Here is a 25,868-nt window from a genome sequence, read left to right as displayed (position 1 = left end):
GCTGTGGGAGGAAACTGGAGCACCAGGCGAAAACCCATGCGGTCACAGGGAGAACTTGCAAACTCCGCACAGGCAGTACCCAGAATCGAACCCGGGTCCCTGGAGCTGTGATGCTGCGGTGCTAACCACTGCGCCACTGTGACGCCAATGGTTTGGTTGAATGGGTGGAAATGTGGCAAATGGAATTCAATCCGGAGAAGTGTGAGGTAATGCACTTGGGGAGGGAAAATAAAGCAAGGGAATACACAATAAACGGGAGGATATTGCGAAGGTAACAAGAAGTGACAGACCTTGGAGAGCATATCCACAGGTACCTAAAGGTGGCAGGACAGGCAGATAAAATGATGAAGAAGGTATATGGAATGCTTTCCTTTATTGGCCGAGGTATAGAATACAAAGAGATCAAAGAACAAAGAAAAGTCCTGGGGAAAATTGATGTACAGAGAGATTTGGGTGTTGAGGTCCATTGTTCCCTGAAGGTGGCAATGCAGGTCAATAGAGTGGTCAAGAAGGCATACGGCATGCTTTCCTTCATCGGACGGGGTACTGAATACAAGAGTTGGCAGGTCATGTTACAGTTGTATAGGACTTTGGTTCGGCCACATTTGGAATACTGCGTGCAGTTCTGGTCGCCACATTACCAAAAGGATGTGGATGCTTTGGAGAGGGTGCAGAGGAGGTTCACCAGGATGTTGCCTGGTATGGAGGGCACTAGCTATGAAGAGAGGTTGAGTAGATTAGGATTATTTTCATTAGAAAGACGGAGGTTGAGGGGGGTCCTATTTGAGGTGTACAAAATCATGAGCGGTATAGACAGGGTGGATAGCAAGAAGCTTTTTCCCCAGAGTGGGGGATTCAACTACAAGGGGACACGAGTTCAAAGTGAAAGGGGAAAAGTTTAGGGGGGATATGCGTGGAAAGTTCTTTACGCAGAGGGTGGTGGGTGCCTGGAACGCATTGCCAGCGGAGGTGGTAGACACGGGCACAATAGCGTCTTTTAAGATGTATCTAGACAGATACATGAATGGGCAGGAAGTAAAGAGATACAGACCCTTAGAAAATAGGCGACAGGTTTAGATAGAGGATTTGGATCGGCGTAGGCTTGGAGGGCCGAAGGGCCTGTTCCTGTGCTGTAATTTTCTTTGTTCTTTATTCTTGAAAGCTGCAGCTATCAGGAAAGATCGGATTGGCTAGGGTTGTTTTCCTTAGAACAGAGGAGGCTGAGGGGTGACTTAATTGAGGTGTACAAAATTATGAGGGGCCTTGATAGAGTGGACAGGAAGGGCCTGTTTCCCCTAGCAGAGAGGTCAATTACCAGGGAGCACAGATTTAAGGTGATTGGTAGAAGGATTAGAGGGGACATGAGGAAAAATATTTTTGCCCAGAGGGTGGTGGGTGTCTTGAATTCACTGCTAGGAATGGTGGTGGAGGCAGAAACCATCAACTCATTTAAAAGTTACCTGGACATGCACCTGAAGTGCTGTAACCTGCAAGGCTACGGACCAAGTGCTGGAAGGTGGAATTAGATTGGGCAGCTAGTTTTTCAACTGGCATGGACAAGACTGGCTGAATGGCCTCCTTCTGTGCTGTAATTTTTCTATGGTTCTAGGAGCGTGCTGGAATACTCTTCACTTGCCTGGGTGAGTGCTGCTCCAACAACAATCAAGAAGCTAGACACCATCTAGGACAAAGCAGGCCGCTTGACTGGCACCCCACCCACCAACTTAATCAGTCACTCCCTCCACAAAGTGGCAGCAGTGTGTACCATCTACAAGATGCACTGCAGTACCTCACCAAGGCTCCTTCGACAGCACCTTCCAAACCCGCGACCTCTACCACCTAGAAGGACAAGGGCAGCAGATGAATGGGACCACCACCAAATGCAAGTTCCCCTGCAAGTCACATCATCCTGACTTGGAACTACATCGACATTCCTTCACTATCACTGCATCAAAAACCTGGAACTCCCTTCCGAACAGCACTGTGGGTGTACCTACACCACATGGACTGCAGTTGTTCATTAAGGTAGTCCACCACCACCTTCTCAAGGGTAATTAGGGATGGGCAATAAACTGGCCTTGCCAGCGACACCCACATCCCATGAACAAATTTTTTAAAAATGTGCCCCTCGTCTTTTCAAATGAACTGTAATCACCCAACCCACTCAACTATATTTTACACAAGGTTCAACAGTTAATTGATTTAATTTAATTTTATCCTAACCACCCAATGGGGATACTGACTGGATCGGATGGGCTAGGGTTTTAACCCTGCCTGATATTACATTCCACGGACTTCAATGAAAAGTACAATGGGATGGCGTGCAAAACGTCAGCCAAACTGGTCAGTTTCCCGGCAGGCATGTTAAGTTAAAATTTCATCCCCAGAAGTCTCAATTAGTTGAACATTTAAATATGAAAAAGGTAATAAAATGTCAATCTTAATAAAGCCATTGCTCAAACTTGCTAACATTGCTTATACCTTTTCAAGTTGGCTGCAAAGAAGAAAGCCACATGAAAGCAAGAAAGTCCCATTTTGTGAGGTAAAGGACAGTGGTGGTGTTGGGAGTCATGGATAAGAGACATTGGCCAACTCGATGGCCTGAATCACTTCCGACAGATCCAGTGGATAAGCTTTGTATAGTGTTGAGTCACATAGACCAGAAGGTTCCACGTTCAATACCAGATCAGTGCTAAGTTAAGGGATCGCAGCCACAACAATTAAGAGTGCGGTAAATGGCCTTAGCGTCTTTGCAGAGGAAAAAAACATCAACTAGAATTCCCAATGCTAATTGGTATCCAGCGGCTCCTGCTGCAGATTATACATGTATGGAAGTTGAGTGAGGCACAGCTGGGCTCATACATGTAAAACTGTGCAAGATACTGGAGCACTGCCAGTACCAGAAGAGTCACACCTCAACAAGGGTCAGATCCTGAACAGAATAAGGATAACAAGCTGGGAAGAATTAAGACAGCGTCACACTCATTTTCTTTAAAGAGAAAAATTGATTTAAAAATGCAGTGTAAATTAATTTTTAAAAATACAAACAGATAGAATGAGTAATAAAGCTTAACTCAGTATTTTCCAAACAAATAATTTTTAATGCAGAAGTTCTGCTTGCCTGATCACCTACTTTGTCCATTTCAACATCAAACGGTGGGTACTGTTACATCAAACTACAACTGAGGTCAAATGTGATAGTGCACTATTTATACTTCAGTAATTGCTGCAAATCCAAGTCTGCAGCTAAAGTGTAAATATGGTTTCAAAACTTTACTGATTATTCCTATATTAACAGCAGCCCTAGTTACTACACTAACAGTTGATTATAGCCTATGCAAAGTATGCCTCCTTTAAATGTGTTTATTGTCACCAGTCACTTGTTTTTTTTTAAAGACAGGGAGGTATTTAGATGTGGAATCTATAGTGAAGAAGCGGTGGTATTCCTTCAGACAATTCCCATATTGAGTATCAGATACCACAGTCCCAGGCTGAAATCAGTGTGTCTAGACTCTCTGGCACCTGACTTCATTTATTAACCAGCAACCAGAGGCATACTCTGCACTCCTCACATCCACACACCTTCCCCTCCAACATCTTTGAATGATTACAGCAAAAAAGTTGCTTTCCTCCAGAATCACTACCCTGGCCAATGACTCCCGAGATCACTGTTTGATCCGACCAAGCAGCTTATGAAATTCGGCAGATAATGACTTCAAAGCGCAGAGGGCGCTGTATGAAAGGACCTTTAACAGCATTCCATTAGTGTGAAAGAAAGGAGATCAAAAGGGATCAAAACAATCGTCTTATAAAAGTTTAGAAAGCCAAGAGAGCAGCATGCTGCTCCATGGCAAAACTGGCTTTAAATTGCAACATTACATCACCATATTCTTCTTTTGGGCCTCCTTATCTCGAGAGACAATGGATACGCGCCTGGAGGTGGTCAGTGGTTTGTGAAGCAGCGCCTGGAGTGGCTATAAAGGCCAATTCTGGAGTGACAGGCTCTTCCACAGGTGCTGCAGAGAAATTTGTTTGTTGGGGCTGTTGCACAGTTGGCTCTCCCCTTGCGCCTCTGTCTTTTTTCCTGCCAACTACTAAGTCTCTTCGACTCGCCACAATTTAGCCCTGTCTTTATGGCTGCCCGCCAGCTCTGGCGAATGCTGGCAACTGACTCCCACGACTTGTGATCAATGTCACACGATTTCATGTCGCGTTTGCAGACGTCTTTATAACGGAGACATGGACGGCCGGTGGGTCTGATACCAGTGGCGAGCTCGCTGTACAATGTGTCTTTGGGGATCCTGCCATCTTCCATGCGGCTCACATGGCCAAGCCATCTCAAGCGCCGCTGACTCAGTAGTGTGTATAAGCTGGGGGTGTTCCATATACGCATCTATTTTCATCGGTTGATAAATAAATGCCTGTAATTCTGTGGAGCTCTTTCAATCAGTGTTCAGCAATTTTATTGGCAATTTCTGCAATTTTGATTCATGCTGTTAAAACCCTCATCCCAAAAGAAGCTGGTGGAGATTACAAAGATAGGGACAAGGCCATTGAAGGATTAGAAAATAAGGATGAAAAATGTTTAAATCAATGCATTGCTAGTCTGGTAGTCAATGTAGGTCAATGAGCACAGAGGTGATAAGTGAACAGGCTTTGGTGCAAATTAGAATACAGGAAGCAGAGTTTTGGATGAGTTCCAGTTTATGGAGGATGGAAAATGGAAGGCTAGCCAGGACAGCATTAAAACAGTCAAATCTGGACAGAACAGATGCATGTATACAAAGATACATTCACTTCTGCTATTACGACTGACAGTTGGTTGAAAATAAATTCTTTACGAATATTCCTGCCAGGATTATGATTTTCATAAAGGTTAGTTGTAAGGCTGTTCTTTTGAGGCACTTGATAACGCATGAAACTGCAAAAGAGATCAGAAGGATCCAAATTCAATTTCTTTTCTGTACTCGGTTCGCTGACATGGACTAGTTGGGTCAAATGGCCTGTTTCTGCATTGAAACTTGTGTGTGTAAACTAACTGATAACAGGTTGAGTGGCATTTGGTGACCTATTATTAGCCTCAGTACCTCTCAGCTGGAGAGGAGAAATCACTGCCAATGCTTACTCAATGAATTCCCCCAAATAAATGTACATTTATGTACATTGGGTGACAACAAGATTAGACTCGACTGATTGCTTCTTTCTTTCCCTGTGAATACCCTGTAAACACTCACTCTCTAGACTTAAAAGACAAATTGCTACTTGTGTGAGGTTGAGAGGATAATGAACAGCATTGGCATGTATCCCAGCATCTTCAGGAGAGGACAAGAGAAAATGGAAAACTAAAAACACAAGAGAAAAGGTGTAGTCACAACAACCCTTTTAGAACTAACACTAAGTTTACTGCAAGGATTAAATATAAGATCAAAATTAGTTTTAAATCACTAAATAAAATGTATAAACTTGTGATATTAATAGTTGTTGCAATCAAGACTGGTCCTTTAACAGCACAAATGGCTGACATACTTCTGGGTGTAAATTTAGATGTTTGTTACAAAGTGTTAACTTTATGGCCTGTAGTGAATCCTTCATCACCATCGAACATTTAGGCCCAAAATCCCAATTATTGTTAAGATGGCTAGCCACAACAGAATACACATTTTCCAGCACTGCTGAAGACTATTTCATTGCTCATGACACAGCAGCTACCTGGAACAGTGAAATGTAAAACCTGCATTTTCGCATTCACTCGTGAACTTCACATATTTGTGAAAAGTTGGCGTGTGTGGTCTTAAAATCAAAAAGATGCATACTGGATTCTTGAAAAATTGTATGCATTATGTTAAAAATGCAAATTTGGAATAATATTTGGGATTCCTATCATTAATACATATCCTCCTCCCATCTATCAATTACTGTAAAGAAAATTCTTACCCTAGAGAAAAAACATTTTAGGAAAAAATCAGCCTGGTGGAGAGCCTAATAGAATCTGCCTGAAGATGAACCCACCACCCAAATCACCTGAGCTGGTCTTTACCAACCAAACAGCTGCTTTCTCATTGTGGAAAATAAGAATTTTCCCACTTGAGAAAAATGTTAAAATCTCTTTTAAATGCTCACTGAGGTATTTAAATACTTACTGGCAATTCATGAGGGAGCCTAATGTGAAGATAGAGATATTTCTGCAATAATATTCATAAGTCACCTGAAGCTTTCTTCAGGCGCAAGGTTAGAAAGAACTTAATAAGGCCACAACTGCTATTTATAGAATTACATCGCTAGAAGATTTTCTTTACCTGGGGGATGCAATCGGTGTACGCAAACATGGATTTGAAGCGATCATCCATGGTGACATGGTACAGAATACACATCACTATTTGTCTATGGTTTTCAATTCCTAAAATAAAAAAGACGAAACATGAAAATGTTGTCAACCACTTCAAAATCTCAGACTCTTTTGTTTTCCAAACACTTTCCAAGATAAACATAGAAGAATTTGAGAAATTATCTGAGTTTCCATTGTAAACGGTGTGTTCTTAACAAAACTTTGATTCCTGTTTACTTATACTACTGGCGTACTGCATTTCGTTCTTGACACCCCAGAAGGATCTCATGGATGACATTTGGTTGATGAGTCACAGCTCATTAAAAGATTATATCGGTGTATAATCACTGCATATCACATTTAGCCTGCAGTATATTAAGAGAATTAAAGCACCCCTCCAGTGCTTGCGTAAATGGGAATGTTATGCCCCAATAGTCACATGTGGAGTACTGCATTCAATTCTTGGCACTGCACCTGCGGAAGAATATATTGGCCTTGGAGAGGGTGCAGTGAAAACTCACCAGAATGATACTGGGGTTAAAAGGGTTAAATTTGAGGAAAAGATGCACATACTTAGCTTGCACTCCCTTTATTGCAGATCAAGGGGTGATCTAATTGAGGTGTTTAACATAATTAAAGGATTTCATAGGCGCATAGGATTGCATGGGCGGCACAGTGGCGCAGTGGTCAGCACTGCAGCCTCACAGCTCCAGGGACCCGGGTTCGATTCTGGGTACTGCCTGTGCAGAGTTTGCAAGTACCCCCTGTGTCTGCATGGGTTTTCGCCGGGTGCTCCGGTTTCCTCCCACATCCAAAGACTTGCAGGTGTAAATTGCCCCTAGTGTAGGGAGGTGATAGGGAATATGGGATTACTGTAGGGTTACTATAAATGGGTGGTTGTTGGTCGGCACAGACTCGGTGGGCCGAAGGGCCTGTTTCAGTGCTGTATCTCTAAATAAAAAATAAATAAAAAATAAAAATAAATAGAAACTGTATCCTTCAGTGGGAGAGACTGGAGAAAAGGTGCATAACCTTCAAATTAGAGCTTGGCTGTTCACAGATGATGTCAGGAAGCACTTCTTCAAAAAAAGGGTAGTGAAAATTTGGAACTTTACCTGTCCATCCCTTTCCCTTCGCCTGTCACACCCCCCAAAAAAATAGCTGCTGATGTTATGACAAGTGAAAATTTTCAAACCAAGATTTATAGCTTTTTGTTAGGTAAGAGTATTGAAGAATATGGACCCAAGACAGGTGAATGGAGTTAGGATACAGATCAGTCATGATCCAAATGAAAGATGGAATAAGCTTGAGGGGCTAAACAGCCTACCCGTCACTACGTTTCTATTAAACAAGCGCATGTACAACCCTTATTATGGAATGTCTATGCGTTTATTTTTCTAGTTTTTTTGGTAGCCCTTTCCTCTGAAACAACTCACAATTTCAGATTTATTGGGTCTCTGCTTATAGTCATTTTGGTTTATAAATGATAGCTACATTAAATCACAATATGTTAATATTTGGTCATATTTAACACTTCTGAAAAATTACATTTTTTTCTCCAAAAGAAATCAAGTGCTGCCTCCTAAAATGATACTCTGCATAGGGAAGTATTAGTAGGTTACTGATTACAAAGGTACATACCAGCACGGATTTAGTGGTCAGTGGCAACAGTGCCGACCTCAAGCTCAAAGCTATCCACAAAGATCTAGTGATCTCTGTGGAGTAGATTTCCCTTTCCGCGACTTAAGTTTGAATCTGGTGCTAAGTCAAGAGAATCTCCAGTCGCCCAGCAACAGTGACACCATCAAGCAGGGTATGCAGCCAATTACAGCAAACCAGGAAGCAAAATGTGCTTAATTTTTCATTATTAATTAAAACTTTACAGAAAACAAAATAAATAATTGAGGCATACACCTGGGTTGAAGGTAGAAGCTAAAAGAAATTAAAATGTGAATTTTTATCATAATGGAGAAATTGGACATTTCACAAATGCAAAATTCATTTTTCAATGCCAGTAATGCTGTTCAACAGTAATTCTGAACTTAATATGTTGTAAAAAAGTTACATTTTATTCAACAAGGTAAACTTTTTCAAGGGTTTTTACTGCGAGACTAATCGCATAAAAGGGCAAGTTCTCGTCAGTTCAGTAATTGCAATCTGGAAAAACTTCAACAACACACCCTATGGGGAAATGTTTGATAACTTCTGGATTTCCGTATTTAACTACACATGTGCACACTCGAGGAAGTTGTTGTCAGTTTCAGAAAAGCCAGCAGTTCTGCCATAATTACTACCGCAAAATCTCGGCAACATATAGCAAGTACTTAGTGTTTACAGCTAACAGTACCAAGTTTTAACTTGCCCCATCTGAAGTGCTATTAATCTATAGAAGAGCAAGAACCCAATGAGTTAAATGCCTGAAAATACTAATGATCTTTATTCAGATGTTTGAGTCATAGTTATACAGCACAGAAACAGGCCCTTCGGCCCATCGTGTCCGTGCCAGCCATCAAGCACCTATCTATTCTAATCCCATTTCCAGCACTTGGCCCGTAGCCTTGTATGCTATGGTGTTTCAAGTGCTGGAAATGTTGTGAGGGTTCCTGCCTCTACCACCCCTTCAGGCAATGTTCCAGATTCCAACCACCCACTGTGTGAGAACATTTTTTCCTCAAATCCCCTCTAAACCTCCTGCCCCTTCCCTTAAATCTGTGCCCCCTGGTTATTGACACCTCTGCAAAGGGAAAAAGTTTCTTCCTATCTACTCTTATCTATGCCCCTCATAATTTTATATACCTCAATCAGGTCCCCCCTCAGCCTTATCTGCTCTAGGGAAAACAACCCTAGCCTATCTGGTCTCTATTCATAGCTGAAATGATCCAGCCCAGGCAACATCCTGGTGAATCTCCTCTGCACCCTCTCCAGTGCAATCACATCTTTCCTATAGCGTGGTGACCAGAACTGTACACAGTACTCCAGCTGTGGCCTAACTAGCATTTTATATGGCTCCATCATAACCACCCTGCTCTTATATTCTATGCCTCGGCTAATAAAGGAAAGTATCCCATATGCCTTTCTAACCACATTATCTACCTGTGCTGCTGCCTTCAGTGATCTATGGACAAGTACACCAAGGTCCCTCTATACTTCCTAGGGTCCTACCACCCATTGTATATTCCCTTACCTTGTTAGTCCTCCCAAAATGCATCACCTCACACTTCTCAGGATTAAATTCCATTTGCCACTGCTCTGCCCATTTATACCATCCTGTAATCTAAGGCTATGGGCTTCCACAACATCACAGCTGTAGTGTTGAAGACTTGTACTCTGGAACTAGGTGTGCTCCTAGCCAAGCTGTTCAAGTACAGCTGCAACACTGGGATCTAACCGACAACGTGGAAAATTGCCCAGATATGTCCTGTCCACAAAAAGCAGGACAAATCCAATCTGGCCAATTACTGCCCTATCAGTCTACTTGCAATCATCAGCAAAGTGATGGAAGGTGCAATTGACAGTGCTATCAAATGGCACTTACTGACCAATATCCTACTCACTGATGCTCAATTTGAGCTCTGCCAAGACCACTTGGCTCCAGACTTCTTGGCAGCCTTGGTCCAAAAATGCACAAAAGAACTGAATTCCAGAGGTGAGAGTGACTGCCCTTGGCATCAAGACAACATTTGAGTGTGATACCAAGGAGCCCAAGGACCTTTGCCTCCACAAGGACTCTGCAGTGGCTGTTCCTACCAGTATTGTCGCAGATGCACCAGGGGTGTTGGTGAGGACAAAGTCAATTAGATTGTTCCCTCTGTTGGTTGTCTCAACATCTACCAATGGCCCAGTCTGGCAGCTATGTCCTTCAGGATTCGGCCAGCTTGGTCAGTAGTGATGCTACCAAGCCACTCTTGGTGATGGACACTGAGGTCCCTCAGTCAGAGTACATTCTATGCCCTTGCTTACCCTCCGTGCATCTTGCAAGTGGTGTTCAACATGGAGAAGTAATAATTCAGACGAAGGGCGGGAGGTCGCAATCAACAGATTTCCTTGCCTATGTTTGACCTCTTGCCACAAGACTTTATGGGACCCGACGCGAAATTTGAGGATTCCCAGGGCCATTCCCTCCTGGCTGTGTAATATTGTGCCATCATCTCTGGTTGGTTTGTCCTGCTGCTGGGACAGGACCGACTCAGGAATGGTGATGGAGGAGTCTGGACGATACGCTATAAGGTATGATTCTGTGAGGATGACTAAGTCAGGCTGTTGCTTGACTAATCTGTAGGACAGCTCTCCCAATTCTGGCAAAAACTGTTAATAAGGAAGACTTTGAAAGGTCGACTGGGCTGGGTATGCCTTTGTCATATCTGATGCTTAGGTCGATGCCAGGTGGTCTGTTCTGTTTTTAATTGAGTTTTCCGTTGCAGTTTAATACAACTGAGTGGCTTGCTAGGCCATTTCAGAGGGCAGTTAAGAATCAACCACAGTGCTGTGGCTCTGGAGTCACAAGGAGGCCAGCCCGCAAACTGGTCCTCATTTAACACTGCACATTTTGAACTTCATTTCAATATCATATCAAAATAGTCAGATTTAAAACTAATACAACATGTTTGATTTTTGCAATCCACTAATTAAATTCAAGAAAGCACAACCTTACATCGATACTCATAGATGGTGAGGAGATTGTGTTTTATGTGAAGGGTAACTTTGCAAAAAGAGCAGCTAGGCTGCTAATCAGCTCACTTACCCATAAACCACACTTACAATTTGCTCTCTTCCACTTGGCATAAATAAGTTTTAATTCAAAAATAAAACAATCTTTTAAACTCAAAATCATTTCTTGTTCATTTGAAACCTTGCTGCTTTTCAGTACATCTAAAACAAATACATAGTTGTATGGCTGAGTAACTATAATACTCAAGTGTTTTTAAAATAAAAAGGAAATCTCTTAAAATATTAACAAATTATTACCATGCAGCAGCTGATCTCTCAATGTGAGTTATTGTGCAAGTAGAATCATACAATGGTTACAGAACAAAAGGTGGCCATTCAGCCCTTCGTGTCCATGTTGGCTCTCTGCAAGAATAACTCAGCTAGTCCCATTCCCAGCCTTTTCCCCATAGCCCTGCAAATTTTATCACTCAGGTAATTATCCAATACGCTTTTTGAAAGTCACAAACTGAATCTGCCTCCATCATACTCTCAGGCAGTGCATTCCAGACTCTAACCAGCCGCAGCATTAAAAAAGCTTTCCTTCAGGTCGCCTTTGGTTTTTTATACCATTCACCTTAAATTGGTGTCCGCTAGTTCTCAACACTTGCACCAATGAGAACAGTTTCTTCCTAATTATGCTGCCCAGGCCCCTCATGATTCTGAACACCTCTATCAAATCTCCTCTCAACCTTCTCTTCTCTAAGGAGAACAACCCCAGCTTCTCCAATCTATCCTGGTAACTAAAGTCTCTCATCCCTGGAACCATTCTCATGAATCTTTTCTGAACCCCCTCAAAGCCTTCACATCCTTCCCAAAGTGTGGTGCCCATAATTGGACACAATACTCCTGGTGAGGCCAAACCAGTGTTGTATAAAAGGTTCACCATAACCTCCATGCTTTTGTACTCTATGCCTCTATTTATAAAACCCAGGATCCTGTATGCCTTATTAACTGCTTTCTCAACCTACCTTGCCACCTTCAACCACATGTGCACAAAAAACTCCAGGTCCCTCTGTTCCTGCACCACTATAGAATTGTATATTATATTTTGTATTGGCTCTCTTCGTTCTTCCTCCCAAAATGCATCACTTCACGCTTCTCAACATTAAATTTCAACTGCCATGTCTCTACCCATTCCACCAGCCTGTCTACGTCCTCTTGAAGTTTATCACTATTCTCTTCAAAGGTCACAATGCTTCCTAGTTTTGTGCATCCATAAATTTTGAAATTATGCTCTGCACACCCAAGTTTAGGTCATTAGTATAGACCAACAAAAGCAGTGATGCTAATACTGATCCCTGGAGATACATCTTCCTCCATTCCAAAAACCAACTGTTCACCACTACTCTCTGTTTCCTGTCATTGAGGAAACTAAGTATCCATGGTGCCACTTTCCCTTTTATTCTGTGGGCGTTAACTTTGCTGGCAAGCCTCTTATGTGGCACTTGATAAATGCCTTTTGGAAGTCCATGTACACCACATGAAAAGCATTACCCTCATCAACCCCCCCGTTACCTCATCAAAAAACTCAATCAAATTAGTTTAACACAATTTGCCCTCAACATATCTCTGTTGGTTTTCCTTAATTAATCCACATTTGTCCAAATGACTTAATTTTGTCACAGATTATTGTTTTTAAAAGCTTTCCCACCATCAAGGTTAAACAGACTGGCCTGTAGTTGGCACTATCTTGTACCTTTTTTTTTGAATAAGGGTGTAACATTTGCAATTCTCCAGTCCTCTGGCGCCACTGCTGTATCTAAGGAAGACTGGAAGATTATGGCCAGTGTGTCTGCAATTTCCATCCTTACTTACCTCAGTATCCTCAGGTGCATCAGATCCGCTCCTAGTGACTTATCAACTTTAAGTACAGCTAGCCTTTCTAATACCTCCTCTACCAACTTTTAGTCCAACCAGTGTCTCAACTAACTCCTTTCACTTTTGAGTTCGGCAGCATCTTCTTCACTGGTAAAAACAGATGCAAAGTACTCATTTAGTACCTCAGCCATGACCTCTGCCTCCAGGCCCTGGATCAGCCCCACTCCTCCTTTTACCACCTGTTTACTATTTATATGCCTATAGAAAAGTATATATATTAGCAATTGGACATCTGTCATATGCACCCTTTTTCGGTTTCATCTTACTCCCCATCTCTTTCATCATCCAGGGAGCTCTGGCTGTGTTTATCCTACCTTTCCCCTCATAGGAATGTACCTCTACTGTACCCAAACCATCTCCTCTCTAAAGGCAGCCCATTGTTCAGCTACACTTTTGAGTGCCAATCTTTGGTTCCAATTTACCTGGGCTAGATCTGCTCTCACCCTAAAGTAATTGGCCCTCCCCCAATTAATTATTTTTACTCTGGATTTCTCGTTTTCTTGCTCCATAGCTAACCTAAATATTATGATACTGTGCTCACTGTTGCTTCCATGTTCCTTTACTGATACTTGGTCCACTTGACCCACCTCATAACCTGGAACCAGATCCCGCAGTGCCTCTTTCCATGTTGGACTGGAAACATACTGGTCCAGAAAATTCTCAACACACTTCAGAAACTCTTCCCCCTCTCTGTCCTCTACATTACTATCTCAATCTGTATTAGGATAATTAAAGTGTCCCGTTATAACTATTTTATAGATCTGCACCTCTAATTTCCTTGCAAATTTGTTCCTCTATACCTTTCCCACTTGTTGGTGTCTATAGAATACACCCAGTAGTGTAATGGTACCTTTATTGTTTCTAGCTGTAATTAACTAGATTCTATCCTTGACCCTTCGAATACTTCCACCCCTCCTCCTTTCTTTGCTTCACTATCTTTCCTGAACACCTTGCATCCAGGAATATTTAGTACACAGTCCAGCTCTTTTTTGAGCCAGGTCTCCATTTTCAACACAACATCATATTTCTAATTGGCTATCTGCACCTCACCTACCTTATTTAACACACTCCATGCATTCACATGCACAGTAAACCTAATTTAGTCCTTATTGCATTTCCTCCTACTCTGACCCCACTTAATGCCTTAATATTTCTTACTCTACTGTTATCTGGCTGTCCCAATTCTTGGTATATCTTATTTTTCTTCTCGAATGTTACCTACTTAACAAGGTTTGGCACTCAAACCACAGGTTTCAACTTTAGCTTCAATAAAATTCCTTACCAATTGCTTCAATAAATGTAACGAGCATGAGGCAGTGCTGCGATAAAAGGAGGAAAATTCAATTACCTTACCTTAGTCTTAGAAACTTCAAGACAGTGGAAATCTGTCACCACTGCTTCAACATCTCATGCAAGGAAATTAGAGGTGCAAAAACTATAATGGTACTCTGGATCCTTCTTGCCCTTCCCTTCCCTCTGGCCCCATGCCTTGTTCGAAACTCACCCCTTGCCGTGTATGCACGATACACTCTGACATTCCCCTCTCTGACTCTGGAGGATCTGTCCTCAGCAAAGGCCTCAGCTTCATCCACTTATGCTCCCACCTCAATGAATTTCGAATTAGGCATGATGCTCAGCTCTTCTTTCATCGCCTTCCCCGCAGCGCCCACTTGTTTGGCCAGGAGTCTTCCTCTCGCTCGGCAGACCCCTTTACCCATTTTGAATATTCTCCCTTCACCTGGACCCCTCTCTCTGTGCTCTTGCCCTCGCTATCAATCTTTTCACACTGAGAATGGCCAGCGTGACACTGGCCATCTCAGTTTCTGTGCCTCCCTCAGTTTAACCTGCCTGCCTCTAAACTTGCAGCACTCCATTCCCTCCCGTCCAACCCTAACATTATCGAACCTACTGACAAGGGTGGTGCCGTTATTCTCTGGCGTACAGGCCTCTACCTAGCATAGGCCGAATGCCAACTCTGACACTTCCTTCTACCTCCCCGGACCATGGCCCCACCACTGAACATCAATCATTGTATCCAGGACTGTCACTGACCTCATCCCCTGTGGAGATCTTCCCTCCACATCCTCCAACCTCACAGTCCCGCAACCCCATACAGCCCACTTCTACCTCCTGCCCAAAATTCACAAAGAAGACTTGCCTGGTTGACCCATTGTTTCAGCCTGCTCCTGCCCCATTGAACTGATTTCTTCTATCTCAACTCTATTTTCTCCCCTTGTCCAGTCTCTTCCTACATGTATCCGTGCGTCTTCTGATGCCCTCCATCACTTCAAAGGTTTCCAGTTTCTTGGCCTCCTTTTTATCACGGATGTCCAATCCCTCTATACCTCCATCCCCCACCAGGATGGTCTGAGAGCTCTTCACTTCTTCCTTTAACAAAGACCCAACCAGTCCCCATCCACTACCAAGCTCCTCCGCCTAAACAACTTCTCCTTCAAATCCACTCACTTTCTCCAAAGAAAGTGTTGCTATCGGTACCCACATGGGTACTAGCTATGTCTGCCTTTTTTTGGGGTATGTGAAACATTCCTTGTTCCAGTCCTACTCAGGCACCCTCCCTCACCTCTTTTTCTGATGACTGTATCGGTGCAGCTGTCTACTCTCATCCTGAACTGGAAAATTTCATCAACTTTGCTTCCAATTTCCATCCTTTTCTCACCTTCACATGGTTCATCTCCAACTCTTCCCCTCCCTTGCTTGACTTCTCTGACTCCATTTCTGGGGATAGGCTCTCAACCAATATTCAGTTTAAGCTCATGGATTTGCACAACTAACCTGATTACATCACAACAACCATGATTACAGAAACACCCCGTTTCCTGTAAGGACTCAATTCCATTTTCCCAGTTTCTCCATCTCACCTCTTCGGATGATGCAACATTCCATATCAGAATTCAGATATGTCTTCCTTTTTTCTCAACCAAAGATTCCCCCCATCAACCCTCACTGTGGTTGACAGGGCCCTCGACCTTGTCCGTTCTATTTCACGTGCTTTGGCTCTCACCCCTTCCCCTCCTTCCCAGAACTACAATAGGGTTTCCTTTGTCCTAACCTTCCACTCACTAGCCTCTGTATTCAATGAATCATTCTCTGCCATTTCTGCCACCTACAGCGTAATGTTACCACCAAACACATCACTTCCCTCCCCTTTCAGCATTCTGAAGGAACTGCTCCCTCCGCGACACCCTGGTCCACTCCTCAGTTACCCCCAACACCCCCTCCTTTTCCTACAGCATCTATCCATGCAAGTGCAGCAGATCCAACAACTGCCCTTTTACCTCCTTCATCTTAACCGTCCAAGGCCTCAAACACTCCTTCCAAGTGAAGCAGCGATTTACTTGTACTTCTTTCAATTTAGTATACTGTATTCGCTGCTCACGATGTGGTCTCCTCTAAATTGGGGAGACCAAACGCAGACTGGGTGACCGCTTTACAGAATAACTCCATTTAGTCAACAAGCATGACCCTGAGCTTCCTGTCGCCTGTCATTTCAATTCTCGAACTTGCTCCCACTCTGACCTCCCTGTCCTTTGCTTGCCATAGTATTCCAATGAAGCTCAACACAAGCTCATCTTTCAACTGGGCACTTTACAGGCTTTTGGACACAACAATGAGTTCAACAATTTAGATCATAGCCTCTGCCCCCATTTTGTTCAGTGTTTTATTTTGCTGGTTCAGTTTTTACTCGTTTCTTTCGTAATCCCTTCACTTTGCATTTGGATGCCTGCAATTCTGCCATTCACACCTCATCTAAATACATCTTTTGTCTCTTGACTTGTCACTTTGGCTTTGTACCATGAAGCCTTCTGTCATTTAATCTCTCCTGCCCTCCACCCTATCACAGACCCTCCCTTTTGCTGTTCTTCCCACCCTTCCCCCTTTCACTTACTCAAAACCTATTACATTTCTACCTTTTCTCAGTTCGAATGAAAGGTTACAGTCCTGAAATATTAACTCTCTCTTTACAAATGCTACCAGACCTGCTAAGCGTTTCCAGCATTTTGTTTTTATTTCATGTTTCCAGCATCCACAGCATTTTGCTTCTGTGAAATCTTGTTATCTACCATCTTAAAAGGCCAATTACCTGAAGCATTTCTTTAAAACTAATTGTATTTCAATAAAATGTTTGCCAAAAAAGTGCATCTATTTTTCTCTACTTGAGATTCCTGCACACATTCAAGATGATTTATTAATTCTGAAATGTACAATGTGTTGTCACATAACTAGTTATTTTTTATTAATTCTCAAGATGTGAGCATCACTGGCAAAGCCAACATATATCGCCCATTCCTAGTTGCTCACAAGTAGGTGGTGACGGGGTGCCTTCTTCTTGAACCGCTACAATTCATGCGGTAAAGGTGCTTTCACAATGCTGTTAAATAGGGAATTCCTTGATTTTGACCTAGCAATGAAGGAGGATTGGTGATATAGGTCTGAGTTGAGACGGTGCGTGACTTGGGGGGAATCTTGGAGGTGACGGTGTTCCAATGCACCTGCTGCTCTTGTCCTTATAGGTGGTGGAGTTTGTGGATTTGTAAGGTACTGCCAAAAAAGCCTTGGCGAGTTGCAGCGGTGCTTTCTTTAGATAGCAAACACTGTACACTGGTGGTCAAGGGGGTGGATTTTTAGGCTGGTTAATGAGTTGCCAACCAAGCAGACTGCTTTGTCCTGGATGGTGTTCAGCTTTGAATGTTATTGCAGTTGCACCCATCCAAGCAAATGGAGAGTATTGCATCACACATCTGACTTCAGCCTTGTAGGTGGTGGAGGCGCTTTGGACAGTCAGGAGAAAGGCCACTCATTGCAGAATACCCAGCTTCTAACCTACTCTAGTAGCCACAGCATTTATGTGCCTGGTCCAGTTGAGTTTCTGGGTTAATGGTGACTCACAGGACATTGATGTTTGGACATTCAGCAATGGTAATACCATTGATTGTCAAGATGAGGTGGTTAGGTTCCATCTTGTTGTAGATGGCCATTGACTTGTGTGGTGCAGATGTTTAGAAGCTCAAGCCTGAATGTTGTCCAGATCTTGCTGCTTGCAGACATGGACTGCTTCATTAACTGAGGAATTATAAATAGAGTTGAACACTGTGCAATCATCAGCAAACAGCTCCACTTGTGACAAAGGGAATGTCATTGATGAAGCAGCTGAAGATAGCTGGGCATCAGGTGCTGCCATAAAGAAGCTCTGCAGCTATGTCTCGGGGCCAAGACAATTGGCGTGCAACAACCACAATCATCCATCTTTGTACAAGGCATTACTCTAGCCACTGGAGAGTGCACTTTGACACTAATAAAACATTTATATCACAGAACCCCTACGACGATACTGCATCAGAGAAATTGTATAAAACAATCATCCCAATTAAATTGCAAGGTGACACTGCAGCTGCAACATAAAAAAACTACAAAATTGGTTATAACTTGGTTTCTGCTTCCTAACCCTTCCCCAACGGCTCAGAAGGTTTATATAAGCAAGTAAATGCAAAATCACTTTGCTGGCCAATATGGGCAGGCTGCGCTCACACAGCTGCCATTAATCATATGTAAGTGGACATCAGACAGTGGGGTATCCAGAGGATGAAAAGATCTTCTGTTTACTGAGTTGTTGTGAATGAGAATTTGATCAAGTAAATTATACCTCCAAAGCTGCAGTTATATCCCCACCGTCACATTCATACAAAATGATTTTGGGTGTGCATGAGGCAGTATAGCTCAGTAGCTTGTTCCAACGCAGCTTTCAAGCATGTTTAAGCCAAGCAGCGAGACACACACGCCAATAAACCATTTCACACTGTTTCGACTTTACTATAGGTACAATCTAATTAGTCCTACATTACATCCATGACTTCCATTCAAAAGTACTTCATTGGCGGTAAAACGATTTGTAAAGTCCTGAGGTTATCAAAGGTGCTATATAAATGCAAACCTTTCTTTAACTAGTTCAACATGAAGCCAAGTTTAAAAAGTGCTTACCCCATCCAGTGGACCCCCGAGCACTTTATAAACATAGCATTGAGACTTTTTAATGTAATGAGAGGTCAAGAGACTCCCGCCCCATACTCCGCTAACTTTTTAAAAAGGCACTGTGAGCTGAGCTGTACACTGCAGAACTCTCTTCTCAGCCAAGTGCCAGTCATAGCATAATCCTGGCAGCTGCGCTTTGCACTCTATTGATACTAGTGTCAGACCAGTAGCATAATATAACTGAAGCCTAAGGGAGGAGAAAGCAACAAGCGGAAAGAGGTGACTGGGAGATGGGTCATGTCACTTATTTCCTTGTTTTCTGGAAATGTATTTCAAAAATGTACATACTTTTGATTTTTGTGCTTTTTTTTAAAAAAGAAAATATAAAATAACTTTTGGGCAAAGATACAGAGAAATATTCAAGTAAAATTTATTTCAAAAATTCTATAGCACTGCATCTTTAAATAAAATCTTCATGAATTAATTTACTAATAAGTCAGGGGATTCAATCTAACTCAGGTACACTAACTATACCAGCTAGTTGGCATTGAAAAGACTATGAAATTGACTTGAATTGACAGTGAATCATTGGAAGAGATACTCCAGTTTGCTGGGTTTCATGAGTGATGCACACTTCACATTTAACAACTTATTTGTAAACTATATCCTCTTTAAGAAGTCTGCACTACAGAGGCAGAAACTCAGGCAATATTTGCACATGATCTATTAAAACCATGTGTGCCCAGTCCAACACCAGAAGAAAAAAAAGGCATCTCCACTTAATTGAGAAAACAGGAGGAAGCATAAATTTTACTGCCATCAATAACTTCAAGCAATCCTGATACAACTTTACTGCACCCCCACCGGCTGTGGCAGATGGTTTTAGTTAGGGTTTTTGCCACATCTGACCCCTGCTATTACCTCACTTCATTTGTAGGAAAAATGTATGATTGTTTATAAGCTGAATAGTAAAAGATTGGCCCTAAAAATAACAAGCAATGGTCTATTAAAACTAAAGAAGAACTACAGTAGCAATAAGGGCCTCTTTTATAGTAATCTGGAAGATTAATTGCCCCCCTAAGTCTGGTGAGGTAGTTAAGTTGAATACATACATTTTGGCAGCACTTACGTAAACTAGACAAAGGGTATCACACAAACAGAATTAGACTGCATACAATATTAACTCTTAGGGGACAGTGATCCAAAAGCAGGACAAGATCATAGCTTCACATTTTAGATAAAGAAGAGTTTTGAAAATGAACTATCCTCCACCACCATCTTCCCAAGGCATCCCTTCAACTGGAAGGATCGAATGGCCTGTGTCTCAATATGAATATCATTAATATCATTCCATAACAGAAGTCAGGAGACATCCTCAGCTAGGTTCCTTCTCTCACACTACCAGGAACTCCTATTTGAGAACCTGTGAATCTTACATTCAAATGGAATGTAAATTTGAAAGAAATTTGAAACGAGGATCAAAATCAAGGAACCTCAATGTTACTTTCCCTGTACAATGTTACTGCCAAAAGCAGCTACAAATTTGCAATAAAGTAAATGATGGCCTGTTTTCTGAGACCATCTAAAAAGGTGTTTCTTTCTGTTCAAGGGACAGCAGGTCAGAGACAGCAGGAAGGTTATCATTTCTGGCTGCAGGTGTACTGAGCTGAAATATAATAGCAATGTCATTTTAAAACCCCTGGCTTGTACAGACTTTCCTCAAGTGTTAGGGAATGTTTGTCAGCAAGAAAACAAAGTTACGAACTGAGACTTTCAAATAACTGCAAGTGCTTAATATAAAATTGAGGATTGGGTATTTTCTCAAAGAAGGCATAACAGCAACACTGAAGTCACTTGCACAAACCTAAAACTGAAGAATATTCTCAATATCAAGCATTTTAAAAAATGAATTTTTTTTCAAATGTAATCAGGCAAAAAATACTGCCTTGTGAACAAGAAATTTGGTATCTATACATGAAGTAGGCAAAGCTGGTCACAATTTCCATCCCAACAAGAATGAACTGTGTAAAGAACAACTACCCTATGCCCTGACAAGGTAAACTGGTGATTCAAAATTGCAATTTTGTTTACAACTAATTCTAAAGTTAAAATGTCCAGATTTGGGGAAGAGTTAAGTACAATAGATTTCCTGCATAAAATGCATGGCATTAAACAGGCTTGTGAAAAAAAAATCAATGAAAAGAAACAAAGCAATAGGAAACACAGATAAAATGCAATAAGCAAGACTGACTCTCAGGTTCTCACTTCTAGCTGAAAAACCATTTAGTTTAAGTAGCAAGTAATGCAATCTCTTTTTGTTTGAGGTTTTTCAGTAAAAAATAGGGTCTCCACTCTTAAGATACTTCAGCATTTTATTATGACAAGTTTCCACGTAAAAGTAGCACTAGGAAATGGGGGTGGGGGGGTTGGGTGAGGGAGAGGAAGAACGAAAAATGTTTCCTATTGCCTTATGTGATGTTTGTTCACATTGCACAGACACCTAATACTTAATAAAGAAAACAAACCTCAAGTTAAGGGGGTGCTCAGCACCTACATGAAAGACTGCGCGTTTGAAGCCGGAGTGAGAAATTTTGAGACAGACCCCAAAGGAGTAAAAAAAAAGCCAAGACAGTTTTACAGGAACACTACAAAACAGTTGACAAGCAGGTAATAATAAATCAGGAAAAGCAGGAACCAACTGGTTGTAAATATATTAATTAATTGGGTGGCGATCAGACTAGATTAAAAGATTAATTCATCACGAAACAGATTTTTGATTATGTTGGCTCAATTTAGGAATTACTACAATTTAGGGATAAATTTAGATGCAACAAATTCAGAACCTGTAAACTGAGTCGCAGTTTCGCAGATAGTAATATTCCAGTTATATAGTGCCACAGTGCAGTATCTGGAAAATGCTACAAACAAGCAGCTGGGATTATACTGTCAAATTGCATCTGTCAAGAAAAGTGAAGCTTAATGTTTCTGTACTTAAATGCACTGCTTACAGGTGCCATTTTTGCAGTTGAAGATCTGGTGGGTGTGTTAGCTGCTTCCACACAATTAGCAAATTTATAAAGCAGCAGCACAATAAAGCTGGTACAACTTTACCTTTTTGAGGTGGTCTCAGTGTGTCACAAAACCATGGAGCTCAGAAATCAGCAGGATGATACAAAAGCACAAAAGATCATGCAGCAGTGCCACCAAATGTAACTGGGTATAATATAAATAAAAATGTAAGATACTGGAAATTCATACCAAGTCAGATTAGCAAGAAAGGAAAATAAAAAACACATTCTTCTTTTCAGCTGCTGGCCAACTTGCTATGGGAATTTTTAACATTTTCTGTTCCCAATTCAAGTTTCCAGTATTCACAAAAAGTTTCCTTTTTACCTCTGAGCTCGACGCAGCATATTTTTGTAATCCGTAACTTAAGTTAACAATGTTGTGATATAAATGGTGCACAATTGAGATGTGTAGCACAGTGCCAGCTAATCATAAAAGGATGACAGGAGTTAAGGGGAATGAAATGTGATTTGCCGGATTCTCCCTTCTCCTCCCCCCCACCCCATCGCTGCATGTGTTTACAGAGGCATTCTGTCATAGAAAACAGGGTAACACAACTGCGCCCAACATACTTTTTTCACTTTGTGACCTGGGTTCAGGTCCACCGAGTTTGATGGGATCTTTCAGACTGTTAAAGGGCTTATGAAAAATAAATGAGCATCCAGACAACTTCCGCTTATATAACACCTTTAACATGCATTAAAAAATACACGGTACATCACAGAGAAGGATTAGGAGCCTACTTTGTGTCTTAGTGGGACAGGTGACCAAAGGCTTGATCAAAGAGGTGCATTTTGAGAAGGCCTTTAAAGGTAGCAAGCAAGGGATTTCCAGAGAAAGGTTCTGCTGCCAATTGTGTATTGGAGGAAAAAGGGGATTCACAAGGAGGGTTGCAGCAGAGAACGGGAGGTTAGAGAAGGGAACGTAAGCTTGGGGAAAGCTGAAAAGGTAAAGTAGAGCAAGGTTACGGACCGTTTTGTAGATGAGAATGAGGATCTTAAATTCAACACTCGGGGGAAAAGGCAGCAAGGACGGACTAATAAACAAGAGTGTTTTAACTGATTTTGTATTTATGGAGCATAGAGGTTGGGATGCTGGCAAGCAGGACATTGGAAAAATCATGCTTTAACAGACAACAATATTGAATGAGTTTCCATAACAGTGGGAAAAAAGTGGACAGCTTTGTAAAGCTGAAAGGTAAAAGAACCTAGTGATGGAGAGGCACAGCTCAGTCAAACAAAATGGCAAAGTTACATTAAGGCCTGGTTCAACTTGCGCAACCAGGATGGGGAACAATGTTGGTGGCAAGGGTGCACATTCTTATTTGCTGGGGGCTTAAAATAACAGCTCAAGTCTTCTTGATGATCAAATGGGGGCAATTCTGTCTCATTCAAACCTTAACATTAGATCGACAGCCATGGAATCAAGAGGAGTGCAAGACATCTAAAAGTGAAGAAGGCTCAAATGAAGGATCCCACCAGAATGTTAATTTAATATTGAGTATCAGAACTGATGTTTTTTGTTCCAGATGCTGACTGGTTTATTATTTAAATAGAGATGAGACAGAGAAGAAACTATTGTCAAATCCAAACAGATGTGTTTTCTCATCATATACTTAAGGCTTCCGAGAGTACTGTTGCAAATTTATTCCAATGATTTCTTAAAGTATCAACATTTCAATTCAAAACTCTTTCTAAATCACAGAGGCACCATTAGCACAGGGGGATGGCACCACAGTTTAAACATCACTCATAAAATTGTAGCCATTTAGATCCATCAGTAATGGCTGTGATCATGCCAATTAGAGGGTTTGGTTACAGACTGGAAAAAAATTCCTTTGCCCTGAAATAAGCTGAAGAGGGCTTTTGCATTACAAACAGATTAACTGTAATAAATGAGCCATTGTTTTCTAACTAGAGGCCCAATTAGTCATCTTCACAAGGTTACTTTTTACAACCGAATGTCAAGTCAGCAAACTGGAAGACTTGTAATGAAAATATAGCTTAAACCTGTATTGAGCTATTTGTCACAGCTACCACTTAGCTACCCACATGTCTGGAAATGTTCATAATGCCATCACTGCGAAGGTTATAATTTTAACTTTATTTTGGATGCCAAAACCTATACTGGTATTAATAGCTAGGCTCGTGGTTATGATGCACTCAACAACCTACCAATTAACATAATACGCCAATAGCGACAGCTGGTCTTGAGCAACTGAGGCTATAGCCACAGGAATGAAAGTGGTGCAAAAATATTAACCACTAGAGGTCACTGTTGAATCTTTTTCAGAAACTGATCAATGCAGTCCTTGGGGCCAATATTTGTATACTTAACATGCTTCTTTTTCAATGTGAATCAGGCGATCACAGATCAAAATTCAAGGACGAAAAAAGCTGAGTTTCCATCACTATCCCACTTAAGATTTTTGCTCAGGTTTTGATATAGCGCCCACTGGAAATGGGCAGGGACAAAATATATAAAAAGGAAGGTCCTATTATGTGAGTAGGGCCTGGATTTCATTTTTGTGTGAGTTATTGCTGCTTCCTAAATCTGCTCACAAATCATGGGCAATATAGGGTGGGAAACAGTCAGCTCCAGTGTTATTTAAAGGGGCACCCATCTGCTAAAACTAGACTTATTGAAAAGCTTTGGAAGACAACTTACTTGCATTTTCCAGTCATGTTTGGGTGTAAAATGACTTTGTTTTGGCTTGTTGTTGCTTGAAAATGTTCATTAAGAGTAAAGGAATATTGGTAAAACTTTCTGAAAATTGGAATCCTTTTGACCATTCAAATCTGGCTCGACAACAGCCATGGGTGGAAAGATCACATTGTGTTGCAGCTGAAGCGGAAAGCTCACACCCTTACCCGCCCAACTGGGTGTAAGGTCCAGATTTAAGCTTCAGAGGAGTAGTGCACAAGCAGACTGCACTTCTCCAAGAAGGCTGTCACAGACCTGAAATAAAAGCAAAGTACTGCAGATGCCGGAAATGTGATGAAAGTTCACTAACCTGAAACGTTAACTTTGCTTCTCTCTCCACAGATGCTGCCAGACCTGCTGTGCATTTCCAGAATTTCTGTTTTTATGTCACAGACCTGTGTTGCCTCCTGTAACCCACTGCAGGTGTCACTGCATGGGCCTGTTGCCACCCAAGTTAGTGCAGCCCTCAACATGCGTGTGTCCAGCTCCTTCTGGACAGCAGAGATTAGCAGCAACATCAATTGAAAAAAATTAAATGTGAGGTGGGATCCCTGAGAGGAGAAGATGGTCAATTTGCAGATTATTAAAAACAGGATTTTCCGAGGATCCAGAGAGAAATGAGGGAGGAAACTGCAGAGGCCCTAGCAATAATATTTCAATATTCTACTATATATGGATGTGTGCTGGAGAACTAGAGACTGGTCGAAGTGGCACAGTGTTAAAAAACTAGGCAGAGCAAATCAGGGTAATTACAGGCCAGTTAGCTCAATATCTATCGTACAGAAAATATTAAAGTTCTTATTTAAGAATGAAATTACCAAGTATAAATATAAAGAGAAAATAGTTAGAAGTAGTCAGCACAGATTTCAAAAGGGACGTCCGTGCTTGACAAACCTCTCAGAATTCTTTTGAGGTGGTGACATGGTAGAAGAAATTCAATGTATATAGTGTACATAGACTCTAGAAAGACATTTGACAAGGTATCACTCATGGAATTACTAGAGAAGATTAAGTGGTATGGAATTTAGGGCAGCGTAGCAAACTGGATTAAAAACTGTTAAGAGAAAGAAAGCAGAGAGTAGGAATTAAAATAAAAGCAAAATACTGCAGATGCTGGAAATCTGAAATAAAAACAAAGTGCCAGAAATACTCAGCAGATCTGGCAGCATCTGTGGAGAGAGAAGCAGAGTTAACGTTTCAG

General features: G+C 41.6%; 1 protein-coding gene across 4 annotated transcripts in view; it reads right to left on the bottom strand.

The window, feature by feature from the left end:
- The window catches only part of kifap3a (kinesin-associated protein 3a), a 332,201-nt gene that overhangs the window by 177,225 nt on the left and 129,108 nt on the right, over nucleotides 1-25,868 (bottom strand). For all 4 annotated transcript variants that reach the window (XM_068037376.1, XM_068037377.1, XM_068037379.1 and 1 more), the window contains exon 11: nucleotides 6,297-6,397. In XM_068037376.1, the coding sequence (XP_067893477.1) occupies nucleotides 6,297-6,397 (101 nt within the window). The remainder of the gene's footprint in view (nucleotides 1-6,296; nucleotides 6,398-25,868) is intronic.

Source organism: Heterodontus francisci, chromosome 8, assembly GCF_036365525.1.
Source record: "Heterodontus francisci isolate sHetFra1 chromosome 8, sHetFra1.hap1, whole genome shotgun sequence".
NCBI lineage: Eukaryota > Metazoa > Chordata > Chondrichthyes > Heterodontiformes > Heterodontidae > Heterodontus > Heterodontus francisci.
Note: the sequence above shows the minus strand (reverse complement) of the source record. Positions and strands in the feature narration are given on the sequence as shown.